Below are 13,580 nucleotides of genomic sequence, written 5' to 3'. Positions count from 1 at the left end.
TAGGAATGACAGTAAAATCGACATGAATATTAAGAGAGGTGATTTAGTCATTCATTTAGCAAATATTTATTGAGTGCCTGCTGCATGCCAGGCACTATTGCAGGTGTTAGGAACATGGTGATGATCAAGACAGAGGAGTCCCTGTACTTACGGAGCTTACATTCTCATGAAAGAAGACAGATGGCAATTCGCTTATGCGAGTGACTGGCACCCAGTAAATAGTACCTTCAACACATAGTTATTGAGCACTCTTTGGGGCGGTATGGGTAACAAATAGTGACCTCAAGCAAATATTCTCTTGAACATTTATTTTCCTATTTGTGCTTTTCTGAATTTTCCAATGCATTTACAATGAGCAGGGATTACTTAGGTAATAAATTAAGAACAATAAAAGAGCAATGACATAATTCAACAAATACCTAAAAGTGTTTTCATGGCATCTAAAAATGAGAATTACGATTCAGGAGATGATTCAACAAACATTACTTGCCCACACGGTTTTCGGCCTGGATGCATATTTTCCAGCTTTTGCACAGTGGTCCATTTATGCTGGGTAACTTCAGCATCTCTCATCCTTTGGTCTAGTCTCCACCCTGAGCCTCCTCCTTTGGATGGACAGGACTGGTATCTTTGTGTTCAAGGCCTCAGTTAATTAAAAATCATTCTAAATGATTTCATTTTTCATTCTTACACAATCAGAAACCCCCAAGCAACTGATATTTGCCCATTGTTAGTGAGCTTCAAATATTGCTTGGTTTTCCAGGTAAACTGTCTTCTCTCTTTAGCGTGAATGCTTTGTAGCATTTCTATTTTCCCTAATGCTGTACTCAAAATGCTATAATTAATATTTTTCTTTTATCCTCTTTCATAATCAGAGCATCACCAAATCCCAATGCCTGCTTCTTAATGACATGTTTTGTCTCTGCCTAGATTAGTACAACCTCCAAACTCCCAGCAAGTCTTCTTCCTTTCCTAAATCCTTATCCAAAAGCATAGTATTGTTTTATTACTCTCATTCTTCTGGAATTACTTAGCTAATTTTCTTCTATTCATTTTACTGGGTTACTTTTTTTTCTTGCTTATGTGTTCATTTTTAAATTCCCAAATTACTCATTTTGCCCTACATATCGTTATGCAAAATCAAAGAATCTGTTAATTCACCTCACACCTTAAGGTAGAAGAGACTCCATGGTAAAAGTATAAGTATTGCCACGTATTACACAATGATATTACTTATAAAAAAGCCTATGTAAACAGATGTTCCCACATTCAGTTTTAAGAAATTGTACTTCCCTTTAGTGCTCAAACAATATTTCCAAGACCACTTGCTATTTGACAAAAAATTTAAACATTTTAGCAGATTCCTTCCACCAAATGTTCCCGGCACACTGCCCAATCCCATAAATCCACCTGGCATGTCATTCTGACCCCAGCCAGCCTTCTGGTACCAGGCACATGACTCTAGATCCCATCACGCCATCTGTACTTGGCTTTCTAAGGCTGCTGTTGATCCCTTTACCTCTCCACTCTTCCCATAGGAGGGGATGGCCTATCCCTTAATTCTGAAAAGCTCAGTTAAGCCCTAACTTAAGAAAACTATGCTGAGGACGTGAGGAAATGTAAAGAATTCTAACACAGCTAAATAACTCAGAACTGTGCAGTTTATCGACTACTTCCAGAGTTTACAGGCCCCTCCACAGGTGGAGACCTGTTTTTCTTAATTTCAGCACATCTACTACCAGGTTGCTGAAACTAGCTTCCCTCCTCGACACAGGAAGGCCCTTCTGCCAATAATTTTCCACTCCTTGGAATCAAGACCCTAGAGAAGGTAAACAGAATATTTCTCAAAGTAAAAATTTACTCTAAAAATACAACACTTTGCATGAGAAGATAACATCCACTTTTTAATGCAGAGCAACTCAGCTTCTCCTTTTACCAATTCATTCCAAAGTAGGAGCTTGGTCTTAAACTTGTATAACTTACAGACCCCCCTGGAATGGCTCCTCCAAAAACAAATGGAGAAAAAACTTCTCTGAAAGACAGAAGCAGACCTCTATCCAGAGAAGCAAAATGGTCTGGCAGCTTTAAAATACCAGTTTCCCTTCCTTTCTCTTCCCACTATGGTCTGGCAGCTTTAAAATACCAGTTTCCCTTCCTTTCTCTTCCCACTTTCCCCATGTGTGGCCATAAAACTTCAAAAATATTGGGGGTTTAATCTCAGAGAAAGCTATGCACATGTAAACCTCGACACCTACTCTTTTCTTTGCTCCTTATTATAAGACAAGCATTGATTACTGAACTTGACTGTGATTTCAAGCTGAGAAGTATCACATTTAATTTTGGAAATCAAGCCAGAGAACACAGCCTTAGGACCAAGCAGTCTGCAGCGTGGCTATGTTTATGCATAGCTGAGGCAGAAAAATGGCTGGCAGTTGCAACAATCACATGTTTAGCTTTTAGTGGCTGTAAGGAAGGACTAAAGATATAACCTCATAAAAGCCCACAGTAAGATGCTATGAAAGAAACCAAGAGAACCAACGTGGTCGCTTCCAGACTGTAATGTAGCATGCCCATCCTGTGATTGATAGGGACTGGGTTACTTCCATAATTTCCCTGAAGCGCTGCATCTAAAAACACTTTGTCAGTCAGGAATCCAGTAGGAAACGACACAATCAAACTGGGTAAAATGAAGAGAGTTTAACAAAAGGACTATTTTATATACAGATGGGCAGCTTAAAGAAATCACAATTTATAGTGCAGTACCCATGGACCAGTAATAGTGGAGAGCTCTTACTCCCTCAGTCCGGAAGGGTCAACGTGAGAGAGCAGTAGGGAATAAGAGGTAGAGAGGGCTATGTGGAGATGGGTGTCAATCTCCCAGGGCACAAAGCTGGAGGAGAAGGGTGGAGAGTGTATCTGGAGGGGTAAACCCTCTGTCCCATTAAGTTAGAGAACATTTCTGGTCTTCCATTTTTACCTTGTACACAGTCGCTACAAGGGGAACCTGACTTTTCATCAGAGACTGAACAGGAAGCCAAACTGATCTAAAGAGAAGAAAAAAACTAAAATTTAAATTTAATTGATTAAAACTTAAATCATTTAAATTTAATTGTTGATTTACTTAAGATTTCTAAATCAGTTCCTCCATTCTCAAGCACATAATACCTAGAACAGTTTTTTCCCCCCAAAGCATTTTGCTATGCATGTAAAATTAATTTTATTTTGTAAACAATAGCTTCTGGAGAATTTTGAGCTGTAGAACACCAAGCTCTGATTGCACATTTGAAAAAATACTCTGTAGTTTAAAAGATCATTTTGAAAGTGATGCATCTAGAGACAGTGATACTATATGAGATATTGTGGACAGTTGGGATAGAGAGAAGATGATAATATGAGAAACTTTTGGAGGTGGAATTAATAGAATTTGGTTCTTGACTGAATATGGGCATAACTTAGGAGTCCAGGATGACTCTTAGACTCCTAGTTTAAAAAAAAATGTGTAGACAATTAGTAGGATGGGTGGATAATATTTCAATTTGGGACATATAGAACTTAATGTACCTCTGAAACCCAACCAGCTGGATACATACCTTTCCCACAGAAGAAAGAGATATGGAAGTTATAATGTAGGAGTGAGTTAAGGCCTATGGTTATGGTTGGAATCAGGTGAAGATGGAGAGCAGAGCAAAGAGAAGGCCAAGAATGGAGACTTTAGCAACAACATTTTGAGAATTCAGATCTCTTCCTGCTTTAGTGCCATTGATAATCTTTCCCATCAGACAGTAAATTCCAGTGAGGACAGGGACTTGGCCTATCTTGTTTATAACAGTATCCCCGATATCTAGCAGAGTGTTTGGCACATGGTAAGTCTCAATATACATTATTGAATGAATGATGAGTTCAATCTGGCTAATGGGCATTGGAGAGGGTCATCTGATTTAGGAACTGGAGTTATTTATAGATCAATTCACTCTGAAGGATTCTCCCATCTAGACCTCTTTTAGGGCTCCCCACTGAATTTGAAGTTCCTTTTCTTTGCTAGCTATTGTTAGGAAGTCTTACCTTTTTTGCTTCTATTTCTCAGTTTTTAAATTTGTCTTAATTCTTTCATTTCAAGCTTTGTTTCAGGTCTGTCTTTTAAGAAATGATTATTTTTAACCATGCCTCTTTATTCAGCTTTCCCTGTAGAGAAAGCTTTTCTCACTTTTTTCTTGCATAACCAGAGGCCCATTCAATATTTGGAAAGCAATCACCAAACATGCTCACAAGTACAGATAGAAAATGTACTAAAAATCTAAAAACACTTTAAGGACTGTGTACCTTAAAGCAGTGGTCTCCAAATCAGGGTTGCTTGATCAGAACTTTGCTGATCTTAAGTGAATTTTTAATACGGACAGGAAGTAGGAACCGGATTAGCCTTGAGCTAATTGCCCAGAAGTCATGTATCATGCAAAATAAAGACTCTGGGGGGGGGGGTACATGGGCACACAAAAGGAAGAAATTTCCAGAACTTCAACTTTTTTGATACCATCTTCTTTATACCAGTTCTCATAAACTTTAGAATTCATCAGACTCATCCCGAGTGCTTGTGAAAACCCAGGTTGCTCTCCTCATTCCCCAAAATTTCTATTTCAGTATGGCAGGGCCTGAGGATTTGCATTTCTTACAAGTTCCTAGGTGATGTTAATGTTGTTGTTTCAGGAAACAAGCTTTGAAAACCAAAGGTTTTAGACTCCGACTTCATGAAAAACAACCACCACATCGAACACACCTTTCATCCATCCTGAGTCTTAGGATGCATTGACATGGGATGTAAAAATTATGAACAGAGAAAAGGACGAATCAAAATGAATGACTCTGGTGACAGTGTACAAATCAAAACTTTTTTAAGTCAGGTGTTTACCAAAAAAATTTAAGAAGGACTTCATTGAGATGTCAACTGAAAGGTAATTGAAAGTAATTTTTGACAGACCACTATATGATTTTTGGCATATAATTCAGAAAGAAGTTTAAAAATATTGAGTAGCCCTGCATAATAAAACTATCATTTCCATTTACTTATTTAAGTGAGAAAGTTTTCTCAATGTGTAAATCTGTAAGAATAAAATAGGAATAGAATTGATGCTAAGCCATGACACATTCCAGTTTTAGGTAATATTTACTCCTGGAAATGTGAATTGGGAAAAACAGCCCTAATCATCTCATTGAGATACATTTCTAATAAAATGTTACAATTTGTGTAATTAGCTTTCAAATTTTGTAAGAGTGTAATATTGTTTGGATCGATTGTATATCTGTAAATTACAATGATAACTTAATCCAGGAGAGGATTTTTAACTTTTATACCTTTATGTTTATGTTCATAAGACAAAATTAATTTTCCACTTGAAAGTACAAATTTTGATGTATATATGTTGATAGCTTAATCAATAGAAGACTTTCCAGCACATAAATGTATAATATTTAGATACAATTCCATGCGGGAACTGAAATAAAAAAGCAAGTCCAAAAATAAAAACATAAAATGTCTGACTATTAAAAGAGTATTTTTCTTCAAGTATTTTTTAGATGGATGATAGTGGGAATCAAACTATTATGGTATTTAGAATCCACTGAATATATTTAAGAGAGTGATGTTACATGTTTATTTTAGAACGGCAATATTTAGAATATGCCAAAACTAAAATCCTTTACAATTGTTTTGCTTTATGATGAAAAACATTTTGGTTGACAACTTAAAATGTGATGGATACATAGTTTAAAATTTTATTTTAGAGTACACACTATCAAAAAATCACGACTTACTGCCTTAAGGCAATCAACTTTTAATCTTCAGCAGGGATCATTTGATGGACTCAGACAGAGCCGTGAATTTAAATTACAATGAAAACCCAGGCTTCGCCTATCCTGTAAACATCTCAACAAAAACCATTCTTGTTCTTGTTTGGCATTTTCTCTTTCTTGTCCAGATGGGATCCAAACACTCAGAAATGAGTAATAATGGGAAAAGATTATACACTCTTGAATGACTCATTCAAAGACCTTTATAAACTTTGTATATAGACTTGTTTTAGAAAAGAATCATTTGGGTGAATTCTGGTTTGTTTAGCAAATGGCAATTGCAGCACAGTCAAAAGAAAAAAAGAAAGGATGCACAAAAATGGTACAAAACCATCACTGCAGGCCTTTTCCTTCAAAAACCACTTCACTGAATTTGTAATACTGGGAAACATAAAAAGAAACACATTAAAAAATGTTGAAGTCATCACTGAGTCTTTAGCTTCTTGATAATAACATCTTTTGCTTTTATCTAAGATATATTTTCTCTTGGAGATTCTTTTCTTGGGAGACAGTCTTGCACAGGCATGCACAAAATCAACTCTGAACTTTTTGGAAACCTATTATATTTTTTCTGTCCATTTTCAAACTCCACAACTTTATTTTGCATGATATATGACTCCTGCACAATTAGCTCAAGGCTAATCCAGTTCCTAATTCCTGTACTGTAATTGAAAATTCACTTAAGATCAGCAAAGTTCTACTTGCTATCACATTAAAATGATGTATTCCTCCCGATATAATCTCTCATACCTCTTTTCCATTTCAGCTACCCCAGAAGACCACCTCTTCTTCCCCTGATATGCAACCTAGCTTTTAGAGATGAATAGAAAACCACCTCTGGCTGACTTTTAGTGTTGAGTCTCCTTAAACTTCTCACTCTGTTCCAGCATTGTGGGTAATGGAACATCCCATAGACTCTATTATTTGCACCTAGATCAATAAAAATTTATCTGATGGATTTATAAACATCTAATAAGGGTGTATATGCACAAGTAATACAAATTCTTATATACTCCCTTGGGTAATTTCTATTTAAAGTTCTGTATAAAGATATGACAGATTGCACATTAAAAGGACAAGCTAAGCAAGGAAAAGAATCTCTTCTGTATCTATTCATGCCTAACTTCCCATATATTTTTGACATTCCAAGAAAGAAACCTCAGAATAATTTTCCACTCACCTTTGTCCTTTATGATATCTTCTATACCACTGCAGAATATATAATGGATTTGTTCTTCCAAATTATCAATAAAGATATTGAATAGAATGGGCTGTAAAATAACTCCCACGGGATGCATCCAGTATAAAAATCTTACATTGGCACAGACCTGTCTAGCTCATTTACTGCTGACTATCCAGGGCCTAGTACAGTGCCTAATACATAGTAAGTACTTAGTAATAGTGAATGAATGACAATAAAGGGATGGACGAGTATCTGGATGGATAGGAACTTGGTGTTTTTGACATCTTCTGATCTTTTTTCTAGATGTGATCTTCTAGCCAGTAAATTAACCTCCTAAACGTATAACAATTGAGAACATAATATTTTATGTTTTTATTGAGAGTATTATGCAGGTTCTGGAGATTACCTGCATCCACTACAAACAAACTATGTAACTTGGGACAAATGACTTGAATTCTCTATGCTTGATCCCTCATCAATCAGACATTAACAGCCTCTTTCTTAGGCTTGTTGAAAGATGATGCACATAAAACACATGGCCTGGTTAATAGGAAGAATTCTGTAAGTGTGACCTATCACTTTTCCTATTGCATGTTTCCTTCATATTTGAGATTAATGCCTAAGAATGTATATGTAAACATTATCAGAATTACTATCTCAGTTTTTGCAGGGACATTTATAATCACCTCTCTGCTAGCCATAAAATCATTTCATCCAAGCCAGCAGCTTGTGCTTCATGATAGATCTAGAATGTAAAAATGTTGGTGCACATTAGGGTTTAAAGTTGTAAATAACCAGACCAGTCACAGTATAGTAAAAGAAGGATTTTAGGTTTCTTTGGTGAAACAAGAGCAGGTATAAAAAGTTACAAAGATTTTAGATTTTCATTCACAAAAAAAAAAAAAAAAAACAGTCATTCACATTTTACACTATACACGTTATAATATAAATACAGGAACGTATTATGTGCATTGTAATGAAAGAGGAAAAATTAAAACCTAATAGGTAGACACAGAACTGTTCTGTGCTCTAGAACACCCAAAGGTGGATCACATTTAATGCAGCAACCAAGAGAACTTGCCTAAAGACAGTGTGTATGATTGTGCCTACTGTGGTTCCTTCTAAGTCAAAAGAGGTTCTGTGGAAAAGAATCCATGTTGGGTTTGCTCTTCTTCTATTTGCATTTTATTTGATGTCTTCTCAAGATCATTCTAACTAAAATTAGGGAAAGACTCCTAAATGCTTTCTTTCCATTACAGGGTTTTCTTTAAACATTAAATTAAGTGGATAATGATTCAGAGTCATCTTCAGCAGTCATTTTATTCAAATTAAGGGGAGAAAACAGAGTGGGAAGAGATAGGGAGAAATTTTAACACATACACTCCACCTAATAGGAAGCAACGCCCACACTATTTCTATATATATGCTCCTTGCTTAGAATGGGCAAACATCATTTGCTGAAAGCTATACACTTTTCCACTCTTTTTATAATAAACACTTGATGCATTCTATCCGTCACATTATTTAATCAGGGACAGAGTACCTAGATTATATTGTTCCAAACTGTGTGAGGGAAGTATAAAGGCTAACACTGAAAAATAACTAGCATACTATGTCAATGTTCAGGTTTGGGGTAAAATAACATCCAATAAATTAAATCAGTATGGCTTACTTCATTTATTTATGTATGCTTCGCAGCTGCAGCATTCATACATGAACATTTAAAACTTTATAAAAGATTAAAATGGTTATATATACAAAATTTCTTTCTTTGAATGTGTGTTGTTTTAACAAACCCCCCTCCCTCCAGAACCCTAGGTCTATATCCATTTGAAATGTTGTTGATCTGTAATCTTGCAAGTTAGTGTTATAAAAGCCATTAAAAAGGAGACCCAGTTGAGTTAATAATTAGCACTTTGACCCCTAAAAAATGCTCCTAGTCATAGAAAAGTCCTCCATTCAGGCCTTTCTTGTAAGTGAAGAAAAAGGAATGCAGCAAAAAAAGAGTTCCACGTTGCAGTCTCTAGTTCCGTTGGGATCCCATTAGCCAGCCAGGCTTCAGCAACACATGGAAGCCGGCTGTACCTAGGGTGGAAATGGTGCAGTGACCTACAAAACTTTGTGTTTGTTAATTGTCCAGGAAGAGCCATCCTCCATCTTGCTGACAAAGGGCAAGGGAAACCATTTCCAGCCTAAACAAACTACCAAAAGCAGCCCAACAAATGATTAAAGACCTGTAAGGCTCCATAATCATCATTAAATATGCCCGAACTCAGTGTGACTTTTTATTTTATATACAGGATTAAAATCAACATTAAATCATCTTATTTACATTGCCATTGGTGCTGAAATGGAGCTTTTTAAATAGTACAGTAGGCTGGTATACATTATAAAATGGTCTGCACTGGAGGCAAATAGAAAACTAAAGAAATTAGATAGTCTGGAAATGGTTACATTCTGCCCTTATTTTCTTTCCTTTTGTTTGCTTTCTTTTTGAATGCCAATACTTTCATTTAAAATGTTTTCGAGCACAGCAACCCAAAATGACTGGATGGTGGTCCAAAAATCCAAACCAACTGATAATACTTCTCGAGGTGATAGGAAAGGCACAAGAAGTTAGGACTTTGGCTGAAATGATGAAAACACATGTTCGCCATTTTAGGGATCAGCGTCTTGTTTCTTGCCATCTCCTGCTCCAACGGTGATCATGTTTTGATGTATTTATTGAATTGTCCTTTGCTGATGAGGAATTTTTAAAGTATTTCTTAGAATAAGTCCTTTGGTATGCAGATGCTACATGGAAGGAAAGAAAGAAAGAAAAGAAAACACAACAATATTACTTGCTCCATACCCTAAACTACCAATACCGTAGCCGTAAAATGAGGGTGTCTAGTAGTTGTTATAGCATGGTTGTCCATTCTTTCTAAAGGACCACTTACGGTTCAGGCAGGTAATTTTAGGCATAGCCCATCTTCCATTTCCTAGGCAACGGATGGTTGGAAGGTGGCGTTGAATGAAACCATCTTTGCAGTGATATCTAATCAGGGAGTTGATTTCATAACGAGGTTTCATCTTTCCAAAGGTCTTGGCATTTTCTACAACAGGGGGCTGGCCGCAAGCAACTAAAGAAAAGTAAATTGGGTTATTTCCAAATAATCTAAATATTTCTATTGGCATGAGTTTCTCTTTTTTTTTTCTCTCTTTCCTTCTTTATTATACCCAATCAAGCACCTTCAGCAGTCATTTAGATTAAGAAATTGAAAATTTTCAAGACAAAACTAAATAGTAAGGCTCTGGGCCTAGTTTGAATCTCAGATTCTGTCATCTTGAATTGTGCTTTTTTTTTTTTTTTTTTTTTTTTAAAGAACCATAGGGCATATGGTCATACATTCATCTGTCCGTTTGGAGGTGCTACTTTTCTGAAAAAAATTCCAAATTAAAAGGAATTTGGAATTTCCTGTCTCATGCCACCATGTGGCCTGTTGATGTTATCTTCATCACCATCCCAATGTTTTTATTTATTACCCACCTTCACTTCAAATAATAATAGATTTGTAATAATTAACTATTATTGTCACTTCCCTGAAAAAAACTTACAATCTATAATAACATCATAGCTTCAAAATGCGGACAAAATATGTCCAAAATATGGATAAAATACGGACTCTTCAGTATAAATAAAATATCTCCAGGTTCAATTATGTTTATTTGCTCTTTTCTGTCTTCTGTACAGAGACAGGGAGCAAGTCAGGACATAGTATTCATGCTTCAATTTTGTAATTACCTTATAAATATAAATTTCAACTCTTAAGCAGGGTAAGTAAAGGTAAATCTTGGAATATATAGCCATCATTTTTAACCCACAATAAAAAATTCTGTATATCAACAAACTTAGTGATGGTAGAAATAGTAAAAAGGAAATAGTAGTAAAAGAAACTTCACAATTTTGAAATTCAAGAAGCTGGGAAAATTGGTTCAACTGAATTTGTATTAATTTGTAATTTTATTCAATATTAGTGTACTTGTTTTAAATGATATATTTTAAAAATTAACTTTTATTAAGTGATTGTGTTTTGCTATATATCTCTAATAAAAATATAACTTAACTTCAATATAATTTCCCTAAATGACATTTCCTATCAATAGTTTACTTTAAGAATGCCATCATGAGGCCCACCTGATAAGCATGTCATATTCTCTCATGAAATAATGCAAATCTTCAATGGGAGGATGATTACCAGAAACCTTGGTACCAAGATGTTTGGATGTCAAAAGTTCACGAATATTAAATTTATTTATATATTCAAAAGGCTGTTTATAACCATATTCTTTTGCAATGACAAATGTAGGTTTAACTTAAATATTTAGTTCCTTTAATTTACTTCTGCCTGACAAAACAGCTTAGAATGTACTGACCCATAGCAAACAAAACTGTCTTTAATGAAACACAATCCAAGCATATATTTTCGTTCACATAAGAAATTGTCACTCAGATAGACATAACCTAAAAATAGATTATAAAGTCCTACTATCTATAACTAAGAAATTAGAAACATTTGTGTATGTATTTGATTTTTACAAATTCCTAGAAGATAAACTGAGATTTCTATAATAATATGTCATTTTCACTTAATAATCTACACTATGTATATAGTTCAATGAAAACCCCCATCTGGGTATCTACACTTCTTTTATTGTAATATGGAAAGTCTATACTAGGGTCCAGATACTAGGAAGTATCAGACAGAATGAGACGGAAGTGATACGGAAGGTTAAAAATTATCAGATAACTCATTATACTTGATTCTGACAAATTAAAAGTTGTCTTCAAATTTGAGAGGAAAGCAATATACAGATTTCTTCCAAAACTATAAATGAAGACTTATTATAAAGTTAAAATAATTCAGGGAGTGTGGTACTGGCAAGGGCAGGCAAACAGACCAGAAATAGATCCACATATATATGCTTGATATTTGACAGAAGCAACATGGCAGAGCAGTGGGGAAAAGGTAGTTTTTTCACTTGGACAATTGGGTATTCATATGGAAAAAAATATGTATTTGGTTCCCTACCTCAGAGAATCCATGGCAGATCAATTCTAGATGGTTTAAATATATAAATGTAAAAGACAAACTATAAAACATTTAAAAACAACATAGGATAGCTTTCTGACTTTAGGATAGGTAAAGATTTCTTAAGACACAAAAAGGTTTAAACCATAAAGGAAAATTCAACAAAATGAAGAACTCTGTTCATTAAAAAATGCCATGGGGAAAGACGAGCTACAAACTGGGAGTAGATATTTGCAACATATAATTTTCAAGGGATTAATAAACAGGACATTTTAAAAAACTCTCACAAATCAATATATAAAAGAGAAGCAATCAATTTTTAAAAATACACAATAGACACGAACAGAAACCTTACAAAAAGAAGAGCTATAAATAAAAGTACATGAAAAGATATCCAGGGAGAAGTATCCAAGACAACGCAAATTAAATCACAAGAGATAACATTTTATACCCACCAGATTGGCAAAAATTTCAAAGTCCATTAATATCAAATGTTGGAGAAGATGTGGAGTAACGGGACCTTTCACACATTGCTGGTGGGAGTGACAATTGGTACAACCACTTTGGAAAATAATTTGGCATTTTCTAGTGAATTTGATGGTGCATTTATCCTATGACTCTGCACTTCACTCCTGGAAAAACACCCTATGGAAACTTGCAGAGATCTACCACAAACAAGTTCAAGAATATTTGTAGAAACATTGTTTATAATAGTGAAAACACTGAATGTAACCCAAATGTCCACTGGCAGGAGAACTGATAAATAAGATGTTATATAGTCATATACTGTAATACTACACAGCAGCCAAAATGAAGAAATACAGCTACATGCATCAACATGGATAAATCTCACAAACATAATGCTGAACAAAAAAAGCAATGCACAAAATACAAACAGTATGATTCTACTTAAAGTTCAAAAATGTGCAAAACTAAACAATTTGTTTACAGATACAAGCATATGTGATAATTCTAACGAGAAAAGAAAGGGTATTAAGTCATTATCTATGGCTGGATTTGGGAAGTAAATGGATGGGATTGGAAGGAACCTGCAGGATGCCCCAAAGATGTGTAGATAGTATGCAACGAGGTGGTGTTTTTTTTTTTTTTAAAAAGTCTTTTATATATAATATAATCCTTCTTTGCAAGTATTTAATTAAAACGACCTAGGTCTGTATGTTTAAAGATGTCTAAAATATCTGAAAGGAAAAATAAGTGTCATTTATAAAAGTTTACAGACATTTATAAAATTCGTAACATTCCCCAGAGTACTGATTAACAAAGAATTAAGTCTACACAAATAAAAATCAGACAGTAGGGAGATAAAATATATGAATCATTTTGTTTTGTTTTATTTTTCTCCTTTAATGAGGTAGACCTAATGTTTTGTAAATCTTTCCCCATTGGGAAATGTCTACCATGATGTTACTTTTGTGAATCCTTTTTAGATAAGGCAGTGGTTCTCAACCTGGGGCAGTTTTCCT

General features: G+C 34.9%; 1 protein-coding gene across 3 annotated transcripts in view; it reads right to left on the bottom strand.

Moving 5' to 3' along the window:
* Nucleotides 1-8,325: 8,325 nt before the first annotated feature.
* The window catches only part of VCAN (versican), a 112,117-nt gene continuing 106,862 nt past the window's right edge, over nt 8,326-13,580 (bottom strand). For all 3 annotated transcript variants that reach the window (XM_068535608.1, XM_068535610.1, XM_068535609.1), the window contains 2 exons: nt 9,964-10,146; nt 8,326-9,817 (listed from right to left, as the gene is read on the bottom strand). In XM_068535608.1, the coding sequence (XP_068391709.1) occupies nt 9,690-9,817; nt 9,964-10,146 (311 nt within the window). In that variant the 3' untranslated portion in view covers nt 8,326-9,689. The remainder of the gene's footprint in view (nt 9,818-9,963; nt 10,147-13,580) is intronic.

Source organism: Eschrichtius robustus, chromosome 2 (assembly GCF_028021215.1).
Source record: "Eschrichtius robustus isolate mEscRob2 chromosome 2, mEscRob2.pri, whole genome shotgun sequence".
NCBI lineage: Eukaryota > Metazoa > Chordata > Mammalia > Artiodactyla > Eschrichtiidae > Eschrichtius > Eschrichtius robustus.
This window is presented reverse-complemented; position numbering and strand designations above follow the sequence as displayed.